Source organism: Rhinichthys klamathensis, unplaced genomic scaffold, assembly GCF_029890125.1.
Source record: "Rhinichthys klamathensis goyatoka isolate OS25496 unplaced genomic scaffold, OSU_Roscu_1.1 h1tg000120l_1, whole genome shotgun sequence".
Lineage (NCBI taxonomy): Eukaryota > Metazoa > Chordata > Actinopteri > Cypriniformes > Leuciscidae > Rhinichthys > Rhinichthys klamathensis.
The window spans coordinates 916,655-939,759 of NW_026606657.1; the positions used below are offsets into that span (position 1 = coordinate 916,655).

Sequence of the window (23,105 nt, forward strand, 5' to 3'; positions counted from 1 at the left end):
TGATATGTATGGACATGAAACTTCAGATGCATGAGGAACATAAAAGAACACACACAACAAGCACTCAAACACAGACGCCAAATTGTGCCAATCCCGTTGTACATTCGTTCTCGTTGCTGTTGTGGTAACAAAACTCCATGTGTTGTTATAACTGATAGATAGTGTAGATATAAACATGTTTACAGTTCAACCGAGATTCTTCACACAAGTTGTGAGTCAACGCTGAGAATTTAGGGCTACAAGATTTGCATTTTATACTTGCATTTTTTTTCAGAGAAAAATTGTGATTTAAATTTTTTTTTTTTTTTTAAATCCATGTTTGTGGCACAATTTGTCCAAAATATTTCATGATTTTATATCAATAGGACTATGAAATAATACAAAAATAAAAGTATTATTATTATCAACATTACTTATATTATCATCATTATTATTATGCATTAAAATATTTATTATAATGCAAAACTATTAAGCAATAAGAAATACTACTAAGATATTTTACTGTAAAATGAAAGAATAAAGAAAATATATAATAATTTTACAATACAACTTATTGAAATAATAATATTTTTTAATGTAAAACCACCCAGCTTTAATTTTGGCAACAAATTAAATGTATATTAAATTGAATTAAAAAAGCCATATTGCAATTTAATTTTGATTTTGATTTATCGTGCAGCCCTCTGAGAATGCATTATGTTTTGCATTGTGTTATGAATTACGCTCTGACGCAATCCGGAACACAAAGATGCATGAAATCAAGCTTGTGTTGCTAGAAGCGTTTGCACGTGTTCTCATATGTATGTTTCAGGCCTAAATCAAAACCTTACCCTTAACATCACAAGATATGAAAACATTAATGAAATAAGTGTGATCATTTGTCTTGATAATGCAAAGAAATGACATCTTAATTCAGGAAGCCCCCCCTCCGAACTCGGACGAATGAAGTCCAGATGACAAATCACTGAACCTTAAAAACGGGCCCGTATCTATTGCAGCTTCTTAAAAACCTAAAGCCTCTTCAATATGGTTCTCTTTAAGAGAGCAAGAGCTGATGTTATCACCGTTTGCTTCTCACCATGACTTTGAAGGGGCTCCTGGGGATGTTCTCCCCTCCAAACCGCACGTAAATAACATAGTTCCCGGGCTTCGGCGCAGTGTAGAAGATGTCAAAGGTCCCGTCCTCGTTCTCGATTACATCAGCTTCCACCTCAGTGCCGTCAGGAGTGACCACAATGCAGGAGACCTTCCCCTTCCCGGCTCCTTTAGCGTTCACCACAAACCCAACTTCCTCTCCAATGCCGATGGTTGGCCCAATGCCAGGTCCTGCAGAACATGGAAAATTTGTTTTGATTTAAAAGTTTACAATAGATATACAAGTGATTTTTTCTTATGGGGATTATGTTTTCTTATCTCACCAATCCAAGTTTTTTTTGTGTTTTAAAAAATAATCTGCACTGTTACTTTGTGTAACTGGATCCGACAGCTTGGTCAAGATTCATAAATATTAATATTAGGGCTGTCAAAGGATTACATTTTTTTAATCTAATTAATTACACGATGTGGAGATTAATTCATCGCACATCAAAATTGGCTGAGAAATTACCCCCCAAAATCATTGAAAGTCATCATTGTGTTATATAAGAAAAGCATGAAATATATATTACAAAAAGTAGCTTTAGAAAAAAAAAATTTATTTGACTTTTCAAAGAATTTATTACCCAAACTTAAGCTTTAACGCCCATGAGGGTGATTAAATGAGAGAATTCAAATTTTTGGGTGAACTATACCTTTAATGGATTTTAAATTAATATGATAAATTAAAAAAAATTTGATTTGATGATACTTTAAACTTAAACTCTTAGTATGTGGCGGTAAATATCTAAATTAGTAAGTGATTGAGTCATTCATTCAAGATTCATTTCGTTCAAATGGCTGATTCATTCAGGAATGAAGTAAATGGTTGTCTTTATATACATTTTATATATATATATATATATACACAAAAATATCCATTAGCTGTGTGTGTGTCCTAACAAAGTCTAAAAAACCCTACAAAATGAGTGTAGACGTACCCGTGACCGTACACTTGCTGGCGTCTCCTGTAGTGGTCGCTCTCACTCTATATGGAGAAGTGGGGATCTCGTCTCCGCCATACTTGATTACAATAGTGTAACGGCCCACCTTGTCTGGCACATAAGACACTTTGTAGGTTCCATCCTGGTTGTCCTGAATGTTGGCTTTCTTGGATTTACCATCCTGATCCTGAAACGCATGAAAAACCATATAAAAGTCCTGCAGGACCACCTCAAACCTCCTGGAACAGACACAGCAGATGTGGAGGTCCTCAGATGAACTGAGAAGCAGTTTAAAAACACTAAGAGACACAGAGAGGAGCTTCATCAACAAGAAAAGGGACGGATGAGGAAGAGGTTAAGTTTCCCCCTGGATTTCCTGCTGCAGTTTGGCTTTCAGAAGACATTTATCTCACTGCTGGCCTGCCGCATTGGTCCTGGTGCATGTATTTGGAGTCCAAATGGAGAAATCAAAGATAATCCAGGATAACTGGAGCAGTAACTTCTCAAAAGATAAAATAACATGCTGCATCCAAGAGAAAGATAAATTTTGCAATATGCAGCTATGTGGTATTTGTGGATCCTTATTCATCTTTTCCATTGAAAGTCAGAAACTGAATCCACATGTGATTTTACAGTCTGTTGGCAGATTGAAAACATTCTACTTCAAATCTACATAAATTTAAGAAAATATTATATAATAAAAAATAAAATTGTATCAAATATTTTTATCTTAAATTTATGTAGAATATACATATATGACATATTACATTATCTTAATATATACAGTATATATGTATATATAGGCTAGACATACATATTTTCATGAATATTTAAAATTATAATTTAAAAAGCTTAATTGTGTGTATATATATATATGTGTGTGTGTATATATGTATGTATGTGTGTATGTATATGTATATGTATATGTATATGTATATGTATATGTATATATATATATATATATATATATATACACACATATATATACTACCGTTCAAAAGTTTGGGGTCAGTGAGAATTTTATTTTTATTTTTTGGAGGAAAGAAATCAATACTTTTATTTATCAAGGAATAATTAATTTGATCGAAAGTGACAGTAAAGACATTTATAATGTTACAAAAGTATTTTGAACTTCCTATTCATCAAAGAATCCTAAAAAAAAAAAAAAAAAAAAAAACTGTACAACTGACAGACCAACAACTGTTTCAACATTGATAATAATAATAAATGTTTCTTGAGCATCAAATCCTCATATTATACTGATTTGTGAAGGATCATTTGACACTGAAGACACTGACACTGGTGATGCTGAAAATTCAGCTTTGATCACAGGAATAAATTACACTTTACTATATATTCACACAGAAAACAGCTGATTTACACTGGAATAATATTTAATACTATAACTGATTTTTGTTGTATTTTTAATCAAATAAGCGCAGCCATGGTTAGCAGAAGAGAATTCTTTTAAAAGTATTTAAAATCGTACCGACCCCAAACTTTTGAACGGTAGTGTATATATATATACACACACACATTTTTATTCTATATATTTTATAATATCTGTGTGTGCAATCTAATCTAATAGATGGATGTATGAAAGTATGATGTATGATTTTTGCAATATGCAACTATGTGATCCTTAAAGATCTTTTCCATTGAATGTCAGAAACTGAATCCACATGTAATTTTACAGTCTGTTGGCTGATTGAAAACATTCTACTACAAATCAACCTAAAAAACTCATTTATATCAATCAGTGATATTCAAACTTTAATCCGTTTCTTCAGAACCACAAGAGGACGACGAGCCTGAACTTGTCAGTACTCACGGTAATCTGCACGGACAGCTGGCCTTCACCGGCATCTTTGGCATCGATGGTGAACTCGACTGGAAAGCTGGCGGAGAGACCGGTGGTCAGGCCGGGGCCGCTGGCACGCACTTTACTGGCATCATGAGTGGGCTGAACGCGCAGTTTGAACGGGCTGAAAGAGATATTTGAAGGATTGATGATGACGACATCTCTGTGACTACAGTTTGATATCAGTAGAGAATCTAACAGAAGTACCTGCGTGGAACTTCCTCGTCTGCGTATTTGACCGCGACAGAGTACGAGCCCTCGACAGACGGAGTGTATGCCACCGTGTGTGTGCCGTCACCATTGTCTGTAATGTTTACTGGTTCAGCCAAACCTGCAAACAACAACAACTTGGTTACAGTCATACAAAACATTCACTATTCTACAGTCATTTTTAGTACCCAGGTGATCTACTTAAATACTGCATTCAATAATGCAATCTTTTTGACTTATTAACTATGATTTTAAAGACATCATGTCATTATTTGTCATTATTATATATACAGAATAACCATATTATATATCACTAACCTAAACATGCAACACTACATACTGCTAGAAACATTTATTGTTGCATAACATTTAAAATAAATATATAAAAATAAATAGAAAGTAAATTAATAAATAAGTTTAAATTAATTAATTTAAATGTTCATCTATATACTGTGTGGCATGCTAGTATTTATGAACAAAGACCCCCAAAAAGAAAAAAAGAAATATAAATAATAAACAAACAAATTTTTAAGTATATACTGTGCAGTATGCTAGTATTCAATTCAGAGCAAAATAAAACAAAATAAATATATGCATAAATCCGAATGTGTTTTTACCTTTAGGTCCAGTTACGGCTACAGACAGAGGAGCGACACCAGCTTTGCTGCAGTCCACAGTGAAGGACTGTGGGATTTTAGCTCGCACTCCAGAACCAACACCAAGTCCAGATATCTTCACCTTACTGGAGTCAACAACATCCTTTACGGGCACTTTGAACGGGCTTCCTATAATGTGCAAACGAAAAGATAACACTTTTAGATTCAGACATTGATTAGTGTGTTCATGCAAGCTAACGCAACTCAAATGGAGCGATTATAAGATAAGACGTGTGCCCAAGGTTCATAAGAAACAGGAAGCAGGGGAAGAGACACACAAAACCAAAATCAAGGCCTCCAGCCAATTCTAATGAGTAATAATAATTTAAACAAGATTTTAGATGCTAGCATGTTTTATTTATTGCTATATACTTGCGTACGCGTTCTGAAAGACTTCGTAGTCTAATTAATCTCAACTTTCCAACAACTCTGTCATCCTCTAAAATATTGCTATACTCTTGATTTAAACAATCTGCATATCCATGTGGGAGAATCACACTATGTGGTCTTGGCACGCTGAATGTTTTCAATGAAACGCGAGCACATAATGTCCACCAGTGAGAATGTGGTAGCCTGCTCTCCTTAGATACGGGAGATTTGGTTTCCCGGGTGTAAAACTAATGAAAACTAATTTGCAGGATAGTTCAAGTAGTTTTGCAGGGGGAAACCGGGACTCCAGTTAAAAACATGCTTTCTTCAGGTCTGGACTTTATGTACCTGGAATGTGTTGTCCTCCATATGTGATGTTGACATCGTACAGACCAGGAACGTACGGGGTGTATTCCACATTACAGCTGCCATCTTTGTTATCTTTGCAGGACATTTTAGACTCTGATGGGCCTTCTACGGTTATTCCCAAACCACCAATACCAGCTCCTCTGTTCGGATCAGAAGAAGATGAAATGGTTATTTTAGGTTCTAGGTAGTATACAGAACAATATCTCCACTAGCGTTCAAAAGAAGTCTCTTATGCTCACCTCAAAACAGTAAAAAATGATGAAATATTACAATTTGTAATGCACATGAAATGGCATTGCATTTAATTTTCAAGTTAAGCTATTAAAAGGAATAGTTCACAAAGATTTAAATTATGTCATTAAAATAAAATATTTTTTTATATTTCATTTTATGTAAACTACTGTATTAAAACTCATGTTCTAATTATATATGTTACAATTTTGAGATTTTCTCAATAAGGCTGCATCAAACACAGTAAAACAGCTTTCTTAAATAACTTTATGTGAATATATAGTAAAATGATTTATTCCTGTGATCAAAGCTGAATTTTCAGCATCATTACTCCAGTCTTCAGTGTCACATGATCCTTCAGAAATTACTCTAATATGCTAATTTCTGATAATTATCAACGTTATCTTTTGTAACATTATAAAATATCTTTAGTATCACTTTTGAATGCATCCTTGCTAAATAAAAGTATACATTTCGTAACATCAAAAAAAAAAAATCTTACTGACCCCACACTTTTGAACCATAGTGTAGGGAAATATTATAATAAAAATAGAAAAAAATGTAAGATTTTTTAAAGCTCGGACACCTGGTGATGATTGAGAACTTGTTGTGTTTGTCAGTCAGTGCTTCTTCTAGACCCGGGCCCTTGGCCTGCACACGTGAGGGGTCACATCCATCTCCCACCCCGACCTGGAACGGGCTCTTAGGAACCGGAGTCTCATCGTACAGAATCTCCACACTGTGGACTCCTGCATTGAGTAGACACAAGAAAATTCACACTCCGCTTCTAAGCAACAAGCTTATGAAGCTTTCAATCCTCGTACTGAGTTCAGAGGTAGCAACTGTGACATCCAAGTGATGGGGAAAAATTAGCTCAATGGTTCAAAATGTATTAATATCATATTTCTTGCCTTCTTTTATCATGCATGCCTTAAAGATATGTATTGTAATTGAAATCCACAGTTGCAAATAGATAGTGTAATAAAACAAACACTTAAATGTGTATTTTGGATGTTTCTTTCCACTAGTCTGAAAGGAGGAAACCGTTCCAAAACCCCCAAACATGCATGAAAGAACAATGGCTTTTCCTGTAGTGTCTAGTGTCTTAATCAATCATTGCCGTGCCGTCGTTGAGGAATCATGAGCCTGTCACCTCACAAATGTGACCAAATAAGCTGTTTATTCTGGAAAGCTTTATTGCGGTTCTTCAAAATACACAAACTGTACAAGATGAAACCTGTAGCATTCCTGTAGCTTATAATTGCGGTTTCAATTCTCAAGGAACAAATGAACTGATAAAACATATAGCTTGCATTGCATTCATCTTGTCGCTTTGGATAAAAGCATCAGCCAAGTGTATAAATATACATGTATACCAGTGTTTGTTAGGAAGAAACATTTAAGTAGAATTTTGTGCATTATACCGTTCTCAAATGGTGTGTATTCCACGTTGTAAGTGCCATCGCCGTTGTCACTGATGGTGCAGTCTGTAGAAGCGCCTGATGGGTTCTTCACACGAGCTTTAATGTGTTTACCGCCAGTTTTGGTCAAAGCTCGTGCATCCACCGTGAAGTTAGTCGTGGCTTCTCTGAAAACTCCTGCAGACCAGAGAAGAAAAACACACAAAGATGAGAGCATTGACTTTACTGAAGACATTTCTCTTTGTAAAAATGGCATCGCTTTTGAAGTAAAATGGGCATCTTTCAGAAAATCGTTCGTCAGGCAAAGGGTCGTCTTGCACTGAAGGTGCAAATCTACAAATACAAATAGAGTGTGATAAAATAAACACTTAAATGTGTATTTTGGATATATTCTTTCAACTAGTCTGAAAGACGACAAGTTATGGAAGCAAAGTAGTCCAAAACGAAAGCCAAAGGAAAGAAGGTTCATTGATTCATGGAAGCCAACATCACCAAGGAAAAATCGTTAAGAAAAACATTTTCACAAACGTTTCCATTGGCTACAAGGAATATGACGCATTTGTCCTTACAAGTGAACATGAAGTGGCTTTTGTAACCCATATTCAATGAGAAAACCTTTGATTTTAGACGTCAATACCTTCTCCAGCAACTCCTGGTCCAGACACCTTCACTTTGCTGGTATCAACAGCTGGATCCACGTTCACTTTGGCAGGGAAGTTGGGAACCGTCTTCCCACCGTACTTCAGCTGTAGCGTGTACATGCCCGCAGTCAGTGGGACGTAGGTGACCGTGTAAGTCCCGTCCTTATTGTCCAGAACTTCAGTCTTTGCTTTCGCTCCAGAATCAGACTCGGCCTCCAGCGTCAACTGTCCAGGTCCAGCTTTGGTGCAGTCGACATTCAGCACGCTGATCTCACCAACCTTGCCTCGCTTCAGCCCGGAGCCGGACGCCACCACTTTGGTGGGATCGAAGGGGTACTGGATGTCAGCGTGGAAAGGCGAGCCGGGAATGTGGACGTCCTCGAAGAGAATGTTAACTAGGTACTCTCCGGGTTCGGTGGGGAGGTACGACACGGAGCAGGTGCCGTCGCCATTGTCAGAGCACTCAATTTTAGCTTCGGTTGGACCCTCGACGGTGAGCCCGAGTCCACCCGTGCCGGCGCCCTTGGTGTCGATGCTAAATTCAGCAGGGTTTGCTACAAGACCACCCTTCAATCCTGGACCAAACGCCTTGACCTGTACAGAGAGAAGTACATTGTAACAATCATTTTTTTTTTGTCTTCTAGGCACGTCGAAAGAACAGTACAAATCCACATGGGAAAATCTCAAGAGTAAAACTTGGAGTTGTGAAAAAATATGAAACACCGGTAGCCTGGTTAAAACCAGACCATTCTCAGTTGTAACCGAGTTACGGTCTGGCAAAGCATCATAGACAAATCATTTCCAGAGGGGCGTCACCAACGGACGCCGCGGATAGACCTAAACCCAATCAGAGCGATGAAGGAGATGACGTATGCAGAGCGGCGGAGAAACATCTCCGAGTGTTGTTCTTTGCTCGGTTTTTAACAAAAAGGAAACGTTCAAATCGCTTAAAACAGACGCGATAGCTGATTGGAACGAGTGATGTTCGACGGCGGCATCCATCTTTGTAATGTAGGCTACAAAATCTGCTTCAAAATCCCAGCGCTGTCGTCATCGTGTAAAGCCCGCCCCAACGTTTCTGATTGGTGCCTCGATTTCGACGGATTGGAAATGGGCTTGAATGAGCTCTTTGCCAGACTAACTTTCAGAGCAAATCTAAATTTGCCGGAAGTTGTCTGGGTTTTCCCAGGCTAATACACCAGTGTTTTCCCAGATGAAATGTTTATCTATGCATCATCTTTTTACTCTTTTAATTCATTTTATAACTGTATCATATATCTCTTGTAATTCATTTTATAACCGTTTTAATTTTACTTGCTTTTATTTTGTGATTATTTGAATTCCTTTGTGTAAAGCACTTTGAATTGCCATAGTGTATGAAATGTGCTTTACAAATAAACTTGTCTTGCCTTCTAAAAGAAATTAAATCATGCTTTGGTTTCTACATACTTTGCTGGGATCAGGAGGCAGCATGGCTTCAACTTGGAAAGGACTTCCAGGCACTGGATTGCCATCATAGACGACCTCCACCACGTACACACCCTCCTCTTTGGGGATGTACTTCACCAGACTGGCTGCTTTCCCAGGCTCCACCACGCAGGGCACGGCTTTCCCAGACGGGCCGGTGATCTTGACTTCCAGTTTGCCCTGTCCACCCGCTCCACTAGTACCAATGGCAAACTCTTGATCCTCACCCACTTGCACTCCTGAAATAAAACAAACAGTTTTTTTATTTTATTTTTTATTAACAAAAATCTAATTAAATTGAATATAAAAAAATGAATAAATAATGAATAAATAAAAATAGAAAAATAAATAAAATTATAACAATAAATAAACTTTTGATTATCCATTCCATCCAGTTGTAACTTGGATTAAATCTAAAATAAATAAATGCCTAAATAAAAACAAATAAATCCATAAATATATTTTATATATTTGACATACAATTTTCCAGGCCATCGACTTGGATCTTATTAAAACGCAATTATTAATTAAAATAAACAATTTAAGTAAACAAGAAGTAAATAAGTCAATAAATAAGTAAATAAACATTCAATATTCCATTAACTCCACTTTTATCTAAAATCAATAAATAATCATATTACATATATAGTATACATGACATACGATTTTCCAGGCCATCGACTTTGATCTTGTCAAGGTCAAGCGGAGCCGCAACACCAACAGCGAAGGGGCTTTTAGAAATCGGGTCACCACCGAAGGTCACGGTTATCACCATCTCCCCCTAAATTGGTACAGCAAACCAGAATTATGATGCCAGGAGATAAATCTTGAAAGATGTCCAATTTGCTGCTTCCAATTTGATGTTCCCTACCTGCTGAACTGGTGTGTACTTGACAGTCTGGGAATAGTCATAGTTGTCAATGATCTCAAAGTCTTGGACGGGCTGTCCTTTATTAGGTCCGGAAAACTGAACGTTCAGAGGAGCTTTGCCAGCTCCTTTGGTGTAAACGGTGAAGTGTGTTGGTTTTCCGCTCTCCACACCTGAGACGCCGCATGGGAAAATCGAACGAGAGACATGAGTCATCCAATTAAACCCAGATTCTTGATAAGATCAAACGCTTTAACAAACCTGCTCGGGCGAGTCCTGGTCCCTCTGCTTTCACTTTGGAGGCGTCATGTGAAGGATCCACTTTAACACGGAACGGACTGACTGGAATTTCCTGAATTTTAAATGAACACACCAATTGTTTGTAAAAGGATTCAAAAATAGTTTTTTTTCTACTAGACTCTACGGTGGTCACTCACTTGATCAGTAAAAAGGACTTTGATTGTAAGCCGTCCCGCTCCAGGAGGAACATACTTGACAGTGATGGTGTCATTGGCATTGGGAATGATGTCAAAATCAACATCCTCTTCCTTCTCACTGATAACATTAGCATCACACTTGATTCCAACACTTACATCACCTGAAAGATAGATAGATATATTGTTTTATTTAATGCCATGTTAGCATCCAAGGCTATTTTCATGGCAAAAAATTAAATTACAAAAATACAAATTCACCTGAAAGAAAAACTGTGTATAATTCACACATGAAAAAGCAGTGATTTTGGTGTACGCAGTAAACATGCATTACCTTCTCCAGCTTCTGTGCAGTCCACAGTGAAGTGTGTCGGCTCGTGAGCTTTCAGGCCGGTTCTCTCGATTCCTGGGCCAAACACTTTCACTTTGTGTGGATGGCTTCCCTTTCCCACACTCACCTACAGGAATAAAGTCTCCTGAATGTTAATTTCAGCAAGTAATGTTACTAGGGAATGAGAAAAAAAAACATCGCACATTCCGAGAAAGAAAAATAAATAAAAAGCAAATCAAGTCGTTTGATGCATTTTCAGGGCATAAAGTTGCTTTGACAAACAATTACCGTAGTATTATTAAAGTTAGTATTTGAGACTTTTACCCATTAGTCATTTTTCCACTTCATTCAAGACAACCGAGAAAATACAAATGAAACTCAAACTCACATAAATCACACGACGACATTAAAACATGAAGAATTAGAATTTATTGAAAGTGACATTTTAAAAACATGAATTCAGTCATTAATCAAACACTTAAATGCGTTATGAAAGTCCCTTTTCCCCTCCGCACACATTAACATGTTAGTACTTCGTTTGAACGCTGCATTTTTCCAGAGTCTTTAACATTTAGTGTTTGCATGAGCAGTCAAGCAAAAGCAAGTTCTGTTCTTTAAACTACGCAGTGAGTTTGCTTTGTGAAATGGACTGGAAGGACCACAAAAGCCTGATTATAGAGTGACATGAACAAATGATCATGTTGAACTCTGTAACACTATACTTATAAAGGAGCACTCCTTTATATATCCATGCATGCACTTAACGTTGATCATTATTAGTTCAGTCATAATGTTCTTCGCTATTTATTATAAATAAATAAAAATCTATATTAAATCAAGTTTGATAGTTTCTTTCAGTTTCATTCTTGACTTCTGGAAAAAAGCAACTCTGCTTGCAAACACCACAATGCAACATTTTACAATCATCGAAGTAGTCAGTGTTGTTATAATCTAATACAATCTGTGCAAAATTATTATGTCTGAAAATAACTTTCAAATCACAAATATACTGATTTTTGTGCTTTTGTAGTAACAAGCAATAATGAACGATTCTCTTATTGAGAGATAAAACAGACGAAAAGAAAAGTTTTAAAAGAAAACTAAAAGGCATTTAATTTGATCTGATTTATGATTAAAAATTGTATTATGTAGCAAAAAAATATATGTTTGCCAGTATTAAAAAACAAAGCGCTTTTGCTCATCATGCTCATCTTAAGAAACATGCAATGTAATCACAAATTAGCACTAGTAAACATTTTTTGTAATCATTTATCCTTGTTTTATTTCCTAAAGCCAGATCACCAATGTGATGTACCACATTAAGCATAAAAACAAAACGAACAGCTGAAATTATTTGACAGAAAAGCAGTGACGCTCCATAGTTATGGTGGTTATGATGATGACAGGTTTATATTTGGCAGTCGGAGTGTTAAGAGCATCAGCTTTAGTTAGTATGATAAGCTCCTCAACGGTGTTAGTGCCGACAGCTGAAGTCTCCTTTGTGTGTGTGTTAGCGGTTATGACCTCTGACTCTGTTGGTCTTACCCTGAAGGGGCTGTTGGGAACACTGACGCCTCCCCAGGTCACAGCCAGCGTGTGCTTGACAGCGGAGGTGGGTGTGTATGAGCAGGAGTAGACGTTCTCTCCTTTACTCTTCACCTTCACATCGATGGGGACGCCATTTGCATCCTGGGAAAACGAACCACATTAAAATGCAACATGGGTGAAGGTTCAACTCGCATTCAGTGCACACTCTTTAGCTGACGCTCGATCAAACCTGTGCAGTGATTATCAGGGGTCCGTTTCCCGCATCTTTGGCCTCGACGGTGAACTCAACCGGCTTGTTTATGATAACGCCGGACTTCTCCAATCCCGGTCCATAAGCCCTGACCTAAAAACACAACAAGAACATTTGAGAAAGACAAAACATGTTCTCAGTTGGTCATACAAAACTTAATAAATGCACGTGTCAAAGTACTTCATTTTGTGTTTGCTGGTTTTTGTTTGCACTTTGTACTAGACAAAAGAAAATAGAAAAAAATACTATTTTGTATTTTTGGGAGATTTTTGCGTTTTCAATAAATATTAAAATTAACCTGTTAACTGTCACCCCCCTTTTTTTTTGCATAGACATAAAAATCCCTATCCAAACTTAAATGGTTGTAATTCAGGAATGCTTTGGAATATAGACCTATGGCTGGTCTTGTTTTAAAGAAGACATTTTCCAGATTATTGTAGAAGTCTAGAAATGATAAAAAATGAAACAGAAAAAAGGTTATACAAGTTTGAGTTTATGAAATTGTGTAATGTAAAAATATAATTATTAATATTTTATATAAAATATATATATTACAAAATATATTTTACTCTAAAACTGCAAGAAAATTAAAGACAAAAATCTGAACAAGTTGTATTCCAAATTTTAGGTTGATATCTAATGAGCTTTCAGTAAGATTTTATTTGGGCGCAGTACCTAACTTTTTCACTAGACTCCATTACTGCCCATATAAGGGCGCCTCCATTTTCATATGTTTTGAGTGATCTGAACCATGTATTTCCATAATTTTCATACAATTTATGAAGTAGACATCCTATTCAGAAGTAGTATGGGTGGTTTGGCAGTATTTGATTTGAATTCAACCTCTAATAAATGCATAAAAAGACTACGTTATAGCGTTATAGCTCGCAGCCAATCAGAAATCGAGAATCTATACATTTTTCTTTATATTTAAAACATTTTCAGACCTTTTTTTCTCATAAAATGGAATTGGTGTTATCTTTTGAACTCATGGCATGAAAACAAACTGAGGTTTCTACCAATCTTTCATGATTTTTCATGTTTATTGTTATTTCAAAATAAAGGCCTAAATACTCCTAATGAATATGAAATATTCTTGTTGCAAATTGATAAATTACTGCTCCTCTGTAATTTATTTTAGATAACAGCCACCAAATATGAAAACTAGAGATTTGAAGCTTTCAAATGATATATAGTTTGGCAATATTACTTTAGGTTTTTACTAAGATATTATTGTTTTAAACATGCAATGGCAAATGCAGGTTAAGAGGTTAACAATTAAAAAAAAAACATTTATATAGTAATTACATTGAGGATTGAGAATCCCTTTGAGAATAAAATAACTTCACAATTAATGCAATTTAAAAAAAAATATCATATTGTGGCAGTGTAGTACCAACTCTAATAAAATTAACAAAATTACAATAAAGAGAATCACTAATAATAATTACAAAAATTCAGGGAAAAAAATCAGGATATACTATAATAATAATGAGAAATTGTGGTGGAAATGTGCTTAATTGTCATGAAAATAACGTCTTTTTTATATATATGGCGTATATATGTGAAGTAAATGATTTTTTTCCACCGCATTTACCTGGTTGGGGTTGTTGGCTTTGTTATCAGGGACGATGTAGGCCATGAAGGGACTGTCTTCGATGTCTTCATCATCACACATGACATGGACGGCGTACTCGCCTGATTCAGTGGGCCAGTACTTCACATTACACGAGCCGTCATTCTGATCTTCACACTCAATCCGGGCCTGAGACGGACCCTCAATGGCGAAGCCTACAGAAATAAAGTATTCAGATCAGAGGCTGGCAAAACAGGCTGGGGACTCCTGAGCTAAATGTGTCTACAGTAAATGTCTATGCTGATCTGATGTGGTATAAAGCCTGTAACCTTACCGAGGACTCCGATGTCCGTCCCGATAGATTCGGCCACAAAGTCCGCAGACTTGCCCACACTGCCTCCCTCCAGACCCGGACCCCACGCACGGATCTTCTGGGGTCCAGCTTCATTGCCCACCTGAACCTCGAAAGGGCTGGACACAAGAAAACGTCACATTTATATATAATATATACACACACACATACACACACACAGTGAGTTCATGTTCAGACAAGACTTCAATACAAAAATCTAAAGAAAAATAAATATATTTTGCATAAGCATATTGTAGGACCCTTAAGCTGTCATGCATTTAATTTCTGAAGAACATGTGACATTATTTCTGTAAAAATAAGCAAATGTTGATGAAAATCTTTTGTGATGCAATTTTTTCTCTTTAAATTGTGGCAATGCAATCCATGCACTGCAGATTTAAACAATTAAAAAAATAATAATAATAAATACAAATAAATAAACATTTAGAAAGTAAATATAATGAAAGCCTGAGAATAATAATAATAATAATAATAATAATAATAAACTTTAGAAGATATTTAAATTTTTAGCAATGTGTAAATATATGCAAACAAAAAAAGAGACATTTAAATGTAAGTAAAAAACAATGAGAAAAACTTTGAGAATGATAATCAGGAAAAAACAATGCATTACAATGAGAATTTTTGGGGGAAATGTCATGAAAATTATGTCAAATTGCAGAAAATCTCAAAGGTCAAAAAAAAAAAAAAAAAAAAAAAAAAAGCTTTGTCGTCTTTATGCTAAATATACCTTTTTTAAATGTTATATTCCTAATTTGAGGTGAAATAAGGTCTGAAAGACAACTATAAAGATCAGCAAAATGTTAAATATTCAACAATATTATTATTGTTGTTAAAAAGGGCTGAACACAATTATTAATATTCAACAATATTATTGATTTGGCTGCACTGACACTATTGGAAGAGAACTGGACGATGCAGAACTGATTTAAAGGATGAAATTAACTAATTTAATAATTGATGATCTTTAAACAGGAACTGAATCTACACTGAATGATGACACGATTTTCATTTTCCGGTTATCATTATGAAGCTGCTTTGAAACAATCCGTACTGTATAAAGCACTATAGAAATAAAGGTGACTTAGTTTAAATCCCCAAATGCCCATTATGTGTCAAATGAGCATATATCTAAACACCTTATTTAAACAAATGTGTGTTAAACCTGACAGCTTTAGCGGCACATACAGTTTGAGAGAATGTTCCCTTACAGATCCGACCACACGTCATAAATCTGCGCTCGGACTCTACATTACCGGAAACCTCCCATCAAAAAGAGTTTGTGTTAATAGAAGCAACCTCAGCGGGGCGAATATTTAACTTTAATAGGGGTCATGTCTGTTTCCCCATTGTGTTTGAGTGTAAGACTGAGGTCCAGGTGAACAGGAGGGTGATTGAGTGAAAGAGACAGGCTCGCTTTAACACAGTCATTTAGTCTCCTGCAGCGCAGTGATCTGATTGGCTGACACTCCGGGATGCATGTGATCACCAGAAAGCGCCCATCTGCACGTTAATACCACAGGCCACACACAGTGCAGTCTTATAAAACCTCAAAAAAATGTGAAAAACATCTAAAAAAGGTGCATTTTTAGTGCTGCAGCCGCTTTATAACAAAACTAGCATGTTCTCACGCTGAGCGAAAACAAATCCAACTGAAAACGCAGCTGTCATTTCCGTTCCACAGTGTGTTAAATAAGATGTTTACTCTATATGGTCCACATTCATCAGCTGGCTCATGAATGTGATTAAACATCTACACGGATTAACGCACGCGACGGCCGTTTCCTGGTGGTCTCGTGTGACGCTGCGTTTCCAGACCTCTAACAAACACTCACACAGGAGAGCATGTCGTCATACTGCTTTCCACGGCCAAGGGTTACACACGAGCCAAGGGTTACACTCTAATGAGTCTTCCTGGCAGTGCACACCACCTACATATCATACTAGCGGTGGGCGGCATGACCAAAACCTCATACAAATTACAAAAATAAAATTATTAATGTTATGTTAACTGGAAATTCAACCCAGGTTGATATATTTTGCACCAGTGTTATTTGTATACTATAATAGTATTTAGTAATATTTTAAATGAGCTTTTATTTCCATGTTATCAGTTTCTTTTTAGTTGGTTTTAGATATTTGTATGTGCTTTTGACATTTTTATAATTTTTATTTATTTATTTCTATTTAGCTTTAATTCATTCTTTTTTTTTTTTTTTGAGTGATTTTAATAAATGGAAGCTTGTTTCTGCAGCTTGAAACTTGACTTCTCAAAATTGCACAATAGCGAGTTCTCACAATTCTGAGAATTTTTTTTCTCGAAATGGCGACTTGACTTCTCGGAGTTGCACAATTCATAGTTATATCTCACAATTCTGAGAAAATATTGTGAGAATAAAAAGAATCGAGATATAAAAAGTCACAATTCCCTCTTATTACATGGTGAAAACAAGCTTCCATAATTTTAGTATTTTAACCGAAATAAAACAAGTTAAAGGCAACATTTATCATTTTAATTTATTTTTAGATTTTCATCTAATATTATATCTTAAGCTTTTTTTCCAATAAAGGGGAAAAAAAATTAGGTAACAATTTAAGTTTTAGGTAACAATAATATAATGGTTTGTCCTTACATTATATACTTTTAATAACCCACTGAATTAAATACTATACAAATTAAGTCATGTAGTATATACTCCGTCATAGTCTTACATCATACTCAACATTAAACCCTTTCAGATGTACGAACAAGCCTTTTGCAATCATAAAAAAACCCGGATGACCCTTAAATGGAACAATTTGAATAAAATAAATCCAATCTTTATTCAAATCACAGAACATGCACCGACTATCTATAGCACGGTCTGTTCTGACTTAGACCAAACACACATGTTTACCCCAAACCTCATTTGTTTACATACGGCTTTGCCTTTATACCAAAACAACCCTGATCAGATTTATCCGGTTGGCAGCTCTAAATAACACTGATGCAACGAGACACTGAGAACATCTGGAGCTGATCCACTTCAACACGATTGGTAGCACCACAACTGCAGAGCATTCGATCAGATTTCTCTGACCTCAATGGTCTCGTACGTGAAGTCGCTCTGGCCTTATATGTGAAAGCAGCACGAGTTTTAGAGATCTGATTGGTTCAGGAGGTGCTCACCTCTTGGGGATGTGCTGTCCGGCCCAGGTAATGGTGACGGTGTATTTGCCAGGTGTGTGTGGATAGTATTCATATGCGTACACACCATCTGAGATGTCCTTCTGTTTCACAGGCTCCTCTAGACCTTCTGCAAGAGAACAAAAAACATGGACAATTTAATCACAAACTATTAGAGAAGAATAAGAGATGTTAACATCCCCTGCATTTTCCCCATAGATACTTTACTATAAATCATACACTGAAGATTATGATGATAAATCGGGATCGCCTTTGCTCAAAGCCCCTTCGAGTCCAGTGCAAATTCCAAAGAGATAAACTTGAGTCATGCACGTTATAGTCGGGGTCAGTGAAGCATCTGTGACCCGGTCGGGTCATTAATCACAGTCAGTGAAGCTGACGTTTGACCTGCTGATGTAAATTGATATGGGTAGCTGGTGCCATCTGGGCAAAAAAGTCTGGGAAACCCTCCCTGCTCACTCCAAATACACAATCAACATGAAAAAGTGCCATGCTACTAACATGATCATTTATTACCGAAGATTAATAGATCAGGAGACATGGGGAAGGATTTTAAAGAGAGGAAAACTAAGGGTTTTAAAAGTTTTGTGGTCAAGAGAGTAAACGTTTTTTGCTTTATTGTTACTTACTGGTAGCCTGGCTAACGTCAGACCACGTCTCAAGTCTGGGAACCACATGTTAATTTTCTCGTATTTGAGGCGTGGTTTATGAATGCCCAGAGCCGTTTATTGGGTGCTACGAATGTCTATCAAATGCGCATGTACGTAGCTCATAGCCAATCGTTTAAATTATACCAGATGACGTATGTAGAGCAACAGAAATTAGACGAGGAAGACAATGGGTCAGATTTATTTGCGTTCTAAACTACTTAGAACAATATCCAAGGCTGCATTGAAAGGTAACTTCACGTCTGCTGCCATGTTGGATCCATAGGTATAAACAAACTGCTTCGGTGTCGCATAGACGTCGTCATCGTCTTGCTGCTCCCTCCCCTCCTGTGATTGGTCCCCTCGCTGAGGCGAAAATTTGGTCAATGGCATCCAGGCTGCCTAGCAGCGTGAATAAAAATCACGCTGCGCAAAGGCAGCATGGGGAAACCCAGGCTAACTTACTGGGTCCTTTAACGGTGACCTTCAGATCTCCACTTCCAGCGTTACGAGTGTCCACCTTAAAATCCGCCACCTGTCGTGATCGCACACCTCTGGGCTGCAGACCTCGTCCAGTGGCACGACACGCACCGGGAACAGACGCTGAAACACAGGACACATGACAAGACACTGATTTATTGGACATTACAGCGAATTATTAACGTGGCAAAAAATTTCATTACAAATAAATAAATCTATATAACATATACTTTATGTATCTATGTACCCATGTATGTATGGTTTATAGTATAATTTAAAGTGTGTAATATATATATATATATACATACACACACTTTTTTACATTATATGTACTAATATATACATTTTATATAGTACATATAGATAGTATAATTTAAAGTGTATATATACACTTTACATTATATGTACTAATATATGTATATCTATTATGTACTATATAAAATGTATATATTTGATAGTATAATTTAAAGTGTGCATATATACTTTTTTACATTATATGTACTAATATATGTATGTATATATATATATATATATATATATGTACTATATAAAATGTATATATTAGTACATATAATGTAAAAAAGTATATATACACACTTTAAATGCATATATATATATATATATATATATATATATATATATATATATATATATATATATATATATATATATATATATATATATATATATATATATATATATATATATATATATATATATATATATATATATATATATATATATATATATATATATAAATATATAAATTTATATAATGCATGTACTTTATTTTATTCATTTTATATATGAAATAAAGTGGTAAACAGTCCAAACACTAGAACATACAGTATAAAAACAACAATATATATTCACTATAATATATTTTCTCATTAAAATCTTCACCCCAATTTCTGAATGTGGTTAAAGAAAATTAACATCTTGGCATGTCTGTACAGCCAATCAGGATCAAGAATCTAAAATATGACGTGGTATAAGCTTAAATCACCCAAAACCCTCTCTTCTGGCAGCCTGCAGAGCTGCTGTTTTCATCTCAAGCTCCGTGAGATCAAAAACCCTTCTGCGTAATACCAGACATACAATTAAACACTCCATTATTACCCTACCATTATACATTATGAAGTCCTGTAATGTTTCCAGAACACCAGAATAGTGTCCACAGAGAGCGAGCCAAAACCCACATTCAGTGTAATAGCATCTTTGCCGGAGAGTGAGGTGGATCCCCGTTCTGCTCTCTCATTAGCTTCAGATGTGCGTCAGGGTGGAGCTGGACAGCCGAGTGCCATTGAGACACAAAGCTTCATTCATCCTGAGCTTAAAACACTGGCCGTCGTGACGGAAACACAAATATAGACTCACTTTATGATGTTAAACTCTAAAAATACACCCTGTCAGGAGCACAAACCTAAAGAGTCGTCTGAACATTGATGTTTCATAAAGATGCTGCAGAGAATATGCATCTATTTTAATGCATGCTATTAATTTAATTCTATTTCCAGGTATATTTATTCATAGTAGAGTTTAGGATTAGGAAATATCAAGAGTTTTTTTTTTTTAAACATTTTGTGTGCACTTAATGGATTTATGAAGCTCTTTAATTTGCTTGTGAAACGTCCTGAAATAACATCTCGCGCAGTAAAAGTAAAAATATCTGTTCAAATGCATAAGCCATTTTCCTGTGGGTCTCGTTTGGGTTTACGGCACATGTGGCTGATTTCCTCGTTCAGTAGTTCACGTGTTCTGGTTCCTGAGCTCATGCTCATCAAACCCTGCCCACTACAATTGCTTTAAAAATCGACAGGATCCTATGGGAACACTAAAGCTACTGTCCGTACAAAACCACACAACCATGAGTTACAGCGGGAAGAAAATATAGAGCTGATGCATGAAATGAAAAAAGAAAAGTGACTGTTATAGGGGAACATGAACCGGGGGAAAAAAGACTCCAGATTTCCACTGTGCTTGAACAATTTGGCGATTATGTATAAGAATGTATCTAAAATAATATTACTTGTATAATAATAATTTGAGATGCACACAAGACACGACTCGTGTGGCATTAGTTTTAAAAAAGAAGAAATCATCCAATCCACATCACAGGATTCAACAATGTTGCAAACAAATTGCAAAAACAAGCCTGTAAAATCAGGAGCATGATAGCGTTTAACTAACTATACAGGAAAATCAATTAAAGTTAAAATAGAACTGCTGCACATTACCTGCTTTGGAAAAGGGGTTTCAGGGAAAAGGAATTTGGTGTTTTACAAGGTTTAAAGCATTTAGTGACGCACAGATTCACTAGTCCACGTCGCATGCAGAAAATAGACAAAGTGTAGCAAGGACTGCACAGAATGTCTTTTTGTAGCTTCAGAAATAACATCTAAACCAACAAAAAGTGCATGAAAAAGAAATGCATGAATAAAACCATATATTTGAGTGTCAACTTGTATCTCCAGTTCTGAGCACGGAAAACAAACACCATTCTAATGGTCTTAGGATAAAAGAAAATGGAAATGAAGGCTGACCTTAAATGGCACGACGCGTCAGTTTTTAAGAAGCTGGCGGCATCACACACACCACAAACGAGTGCTCTGGTGAACTGCGGCTATTTTACACGCATTTTATAGCGTGTTGCAGAATCCCATAACTACATGCAATTACTAGAGTCTTTCCTTCAGCAACAACACAACCGTATGAGGCAATCCACACGTCTGAGACCCTAAAACACAGCGCTAATTCACTTAACTTTACAATTATAACCACCACATTGCACTGTTTAATGAAACACACTAATAAACTCTTCCATTTCTTGTTCCAACAGTGTGACTAAACTAATTGCATGCTCAGAAAGAGGGCGCTGGGTAAAGTACCTGGGCCGATTGTGACGGTGAAGGGGCTTTTAGGGATGGCGATGCCTCCAAATGTAATGTTGATGATGTGAGGACCGGCCTGCACTGGTTTGTATGTGCACCGGAAGATGCTTTCACCCTTGTCCTCCATGATGGCCTCCACAGTGTTTTTATTACCCAGAGGGTCTTTAATGACGGCAGTCACGTCACCCACTCCGGCACCTGATTAACACAGAGACTTCAGGACTTGTTTTCTTTAAGAAAATGATCCCATAACCAAGTCAGAAATGTCAGACCTGCAGTGTAGATGTCAAAGTATGTGGGTTTGTTGGCCACGTTGCCCAGCGGCTCCAGTCCGGGTCCTTTAGCCGTGACTTTAGTGGGGTCTCCCTGGGCTTTGTCCACGTTCACCTCAAACGGGCTCTTTGGGATTTGCTGTCCAGCGAAAAGCACAGTGACCTGAGGATTGCACAAATAATGTGAGTCTATATTTCACAGAAAAGTGAATGGAAACAGATTTATTTACACATAATAGACGGACTGTTTTTACACATATACGCCTACATGGCTCTTGAAACATGCGAATGTGCTGAACGGGACGACAGCATGAAAAAAAAAACAGTTTGGACAAGAACAATAGATCAGTGATTCCCAAACACGGACTTAAAATGACAAAAGAAGCCTCTTCTGCTCACCAAATTTGATCAATTATTTGATCAAAAATACATTGTAATATTTCACATCGTTACTGTTTAAAAAAGCGGTTTTCTATTTTTAATGTAAATATATAGTAAACTATAATTTATTCTAAAATCTGAATTTTCAGCATCATTACTCCAGTCTTCAGTGTCACATGATCCTTCAGAAATTATTCTAATATGATGATTTGCTGCTTAAGAAAAATTTCTGATTATTATTAATGTTGGAATGAGTTGTGCTGCTTCATATCTTTGTTGAAAACATGACATCAGGATTATTTGATGAATTTAAAGCATTTATTTGAAATAAAAATATTTTGTTAATCAAATTTGATACATTATAAATGTCTTTACTGTCCCTTTTGATCAATTTAATGCTTCCTTTTTGAATAAAAGTACTAAATCTTTTTTTTCTTTTTTAATCGGACTAACCCTAAACCTTTGAATGGTAGTGAATCACGTTTTCCACAGAAATATTAAGCAGCAAATTGATCATAATTATAGACAATTGTAGCACTGCTTTAGATTGACGGTTTCACCCTG

The 23,105-nt window shown here is 36.2% G+C and overlaps 1 protein-coding gene across 2 annotated transcripts in view; it reads right to left on the bottom strand.

The window, feature by feature from the left end:
- Window positions 1-23,105, bottom strand: part of LOC130088537 (filamin-B) — a 49,341-nt gene that overhangs the window by 22,132 nt on the left and 4,104 nt on the right. For both annotated transcript variants that reach the window (XM_056255344.1, XM_056255343.1), the window contains exons 5-27: window positions 22,161-22,323; window positions 21,886-22,086; window positions 18,983-19,120; window positions 17,853-17,979; window positions 14,645-14,781; window positions 14,332-14,525; window positions 12,714-12,827; window positions 12,482-12,625; window positions 10,940-11,063; window positions 10,609-10,769; window positions 10,433-10,523; window positions 10,175-10,344; window positions 9,967-10,084; window positions 9,286-9,542; window positions 7,833-8,430; window positions 7,199-7,372; window positions 6,361-6,523; window positions 5,523-5,683; window positions 4,767-4,934; window positions 4,147-4,270; window positions 3,910-4,063; window positions 2,076-2,265; window positions 1,079-1,326 (exon numbers count right to left, since the gene is read on the bottom strand). In XM_056255344.1, coding sequence (XP_056111319.1) covers window positions 1,079-1,326; window positions 2,076-2,265; window positions 3,910-4,063; window positions 4,147-4,270; window positions 4,767-4,934; window positions 5,523-5,683; window positions 6,361-6,523; window positions 7,199-7,372; window positions 7,833-8,430; window positions 9,286-9,542; window positions 9,967-10,084; window positions 10,175-10,344; window positions 10,433-10,523; window positions 10,609-10,769; window positions 10,940-11,063; window positions 12,482-12,625; window positions 12,714-12,827; window positions 14,332-14,525; window positions 14,645-14,781; window positions 17,853-17,979; window positions 18,983-19,120; window positions 21,886-22,086; window positions 22,161-22,323 — 4,119 coding nt within the window. The remainder of the gene's footprint in view (window positions 1-1,078; window positions 1,327-2,075; window positions 2,266-3,909; window positions 4,064-4,146; window positions 4,271-4,766; window positions 4,935-5,522; window positions 5,684-6,360; window positions 6,524-7,198; window positions 7,373-7,832; window positions 8,431-9,285; window positions 9,543-9,966; window positions 10,085-10,174; window positions 10,345-10,432; window positions 10,524-10,608; window positions 10,770-10,939; window positions 11,064-12,481; window positions 12,626-12,713; window positions 12,828-14,331; window positions 14,526-14,644; window positions 14,782-17,852; window positions 17,980-18,982; window positions 19,121-21,885; window positions 22,087-22,160; window positions 22,324-23,105) is intronic.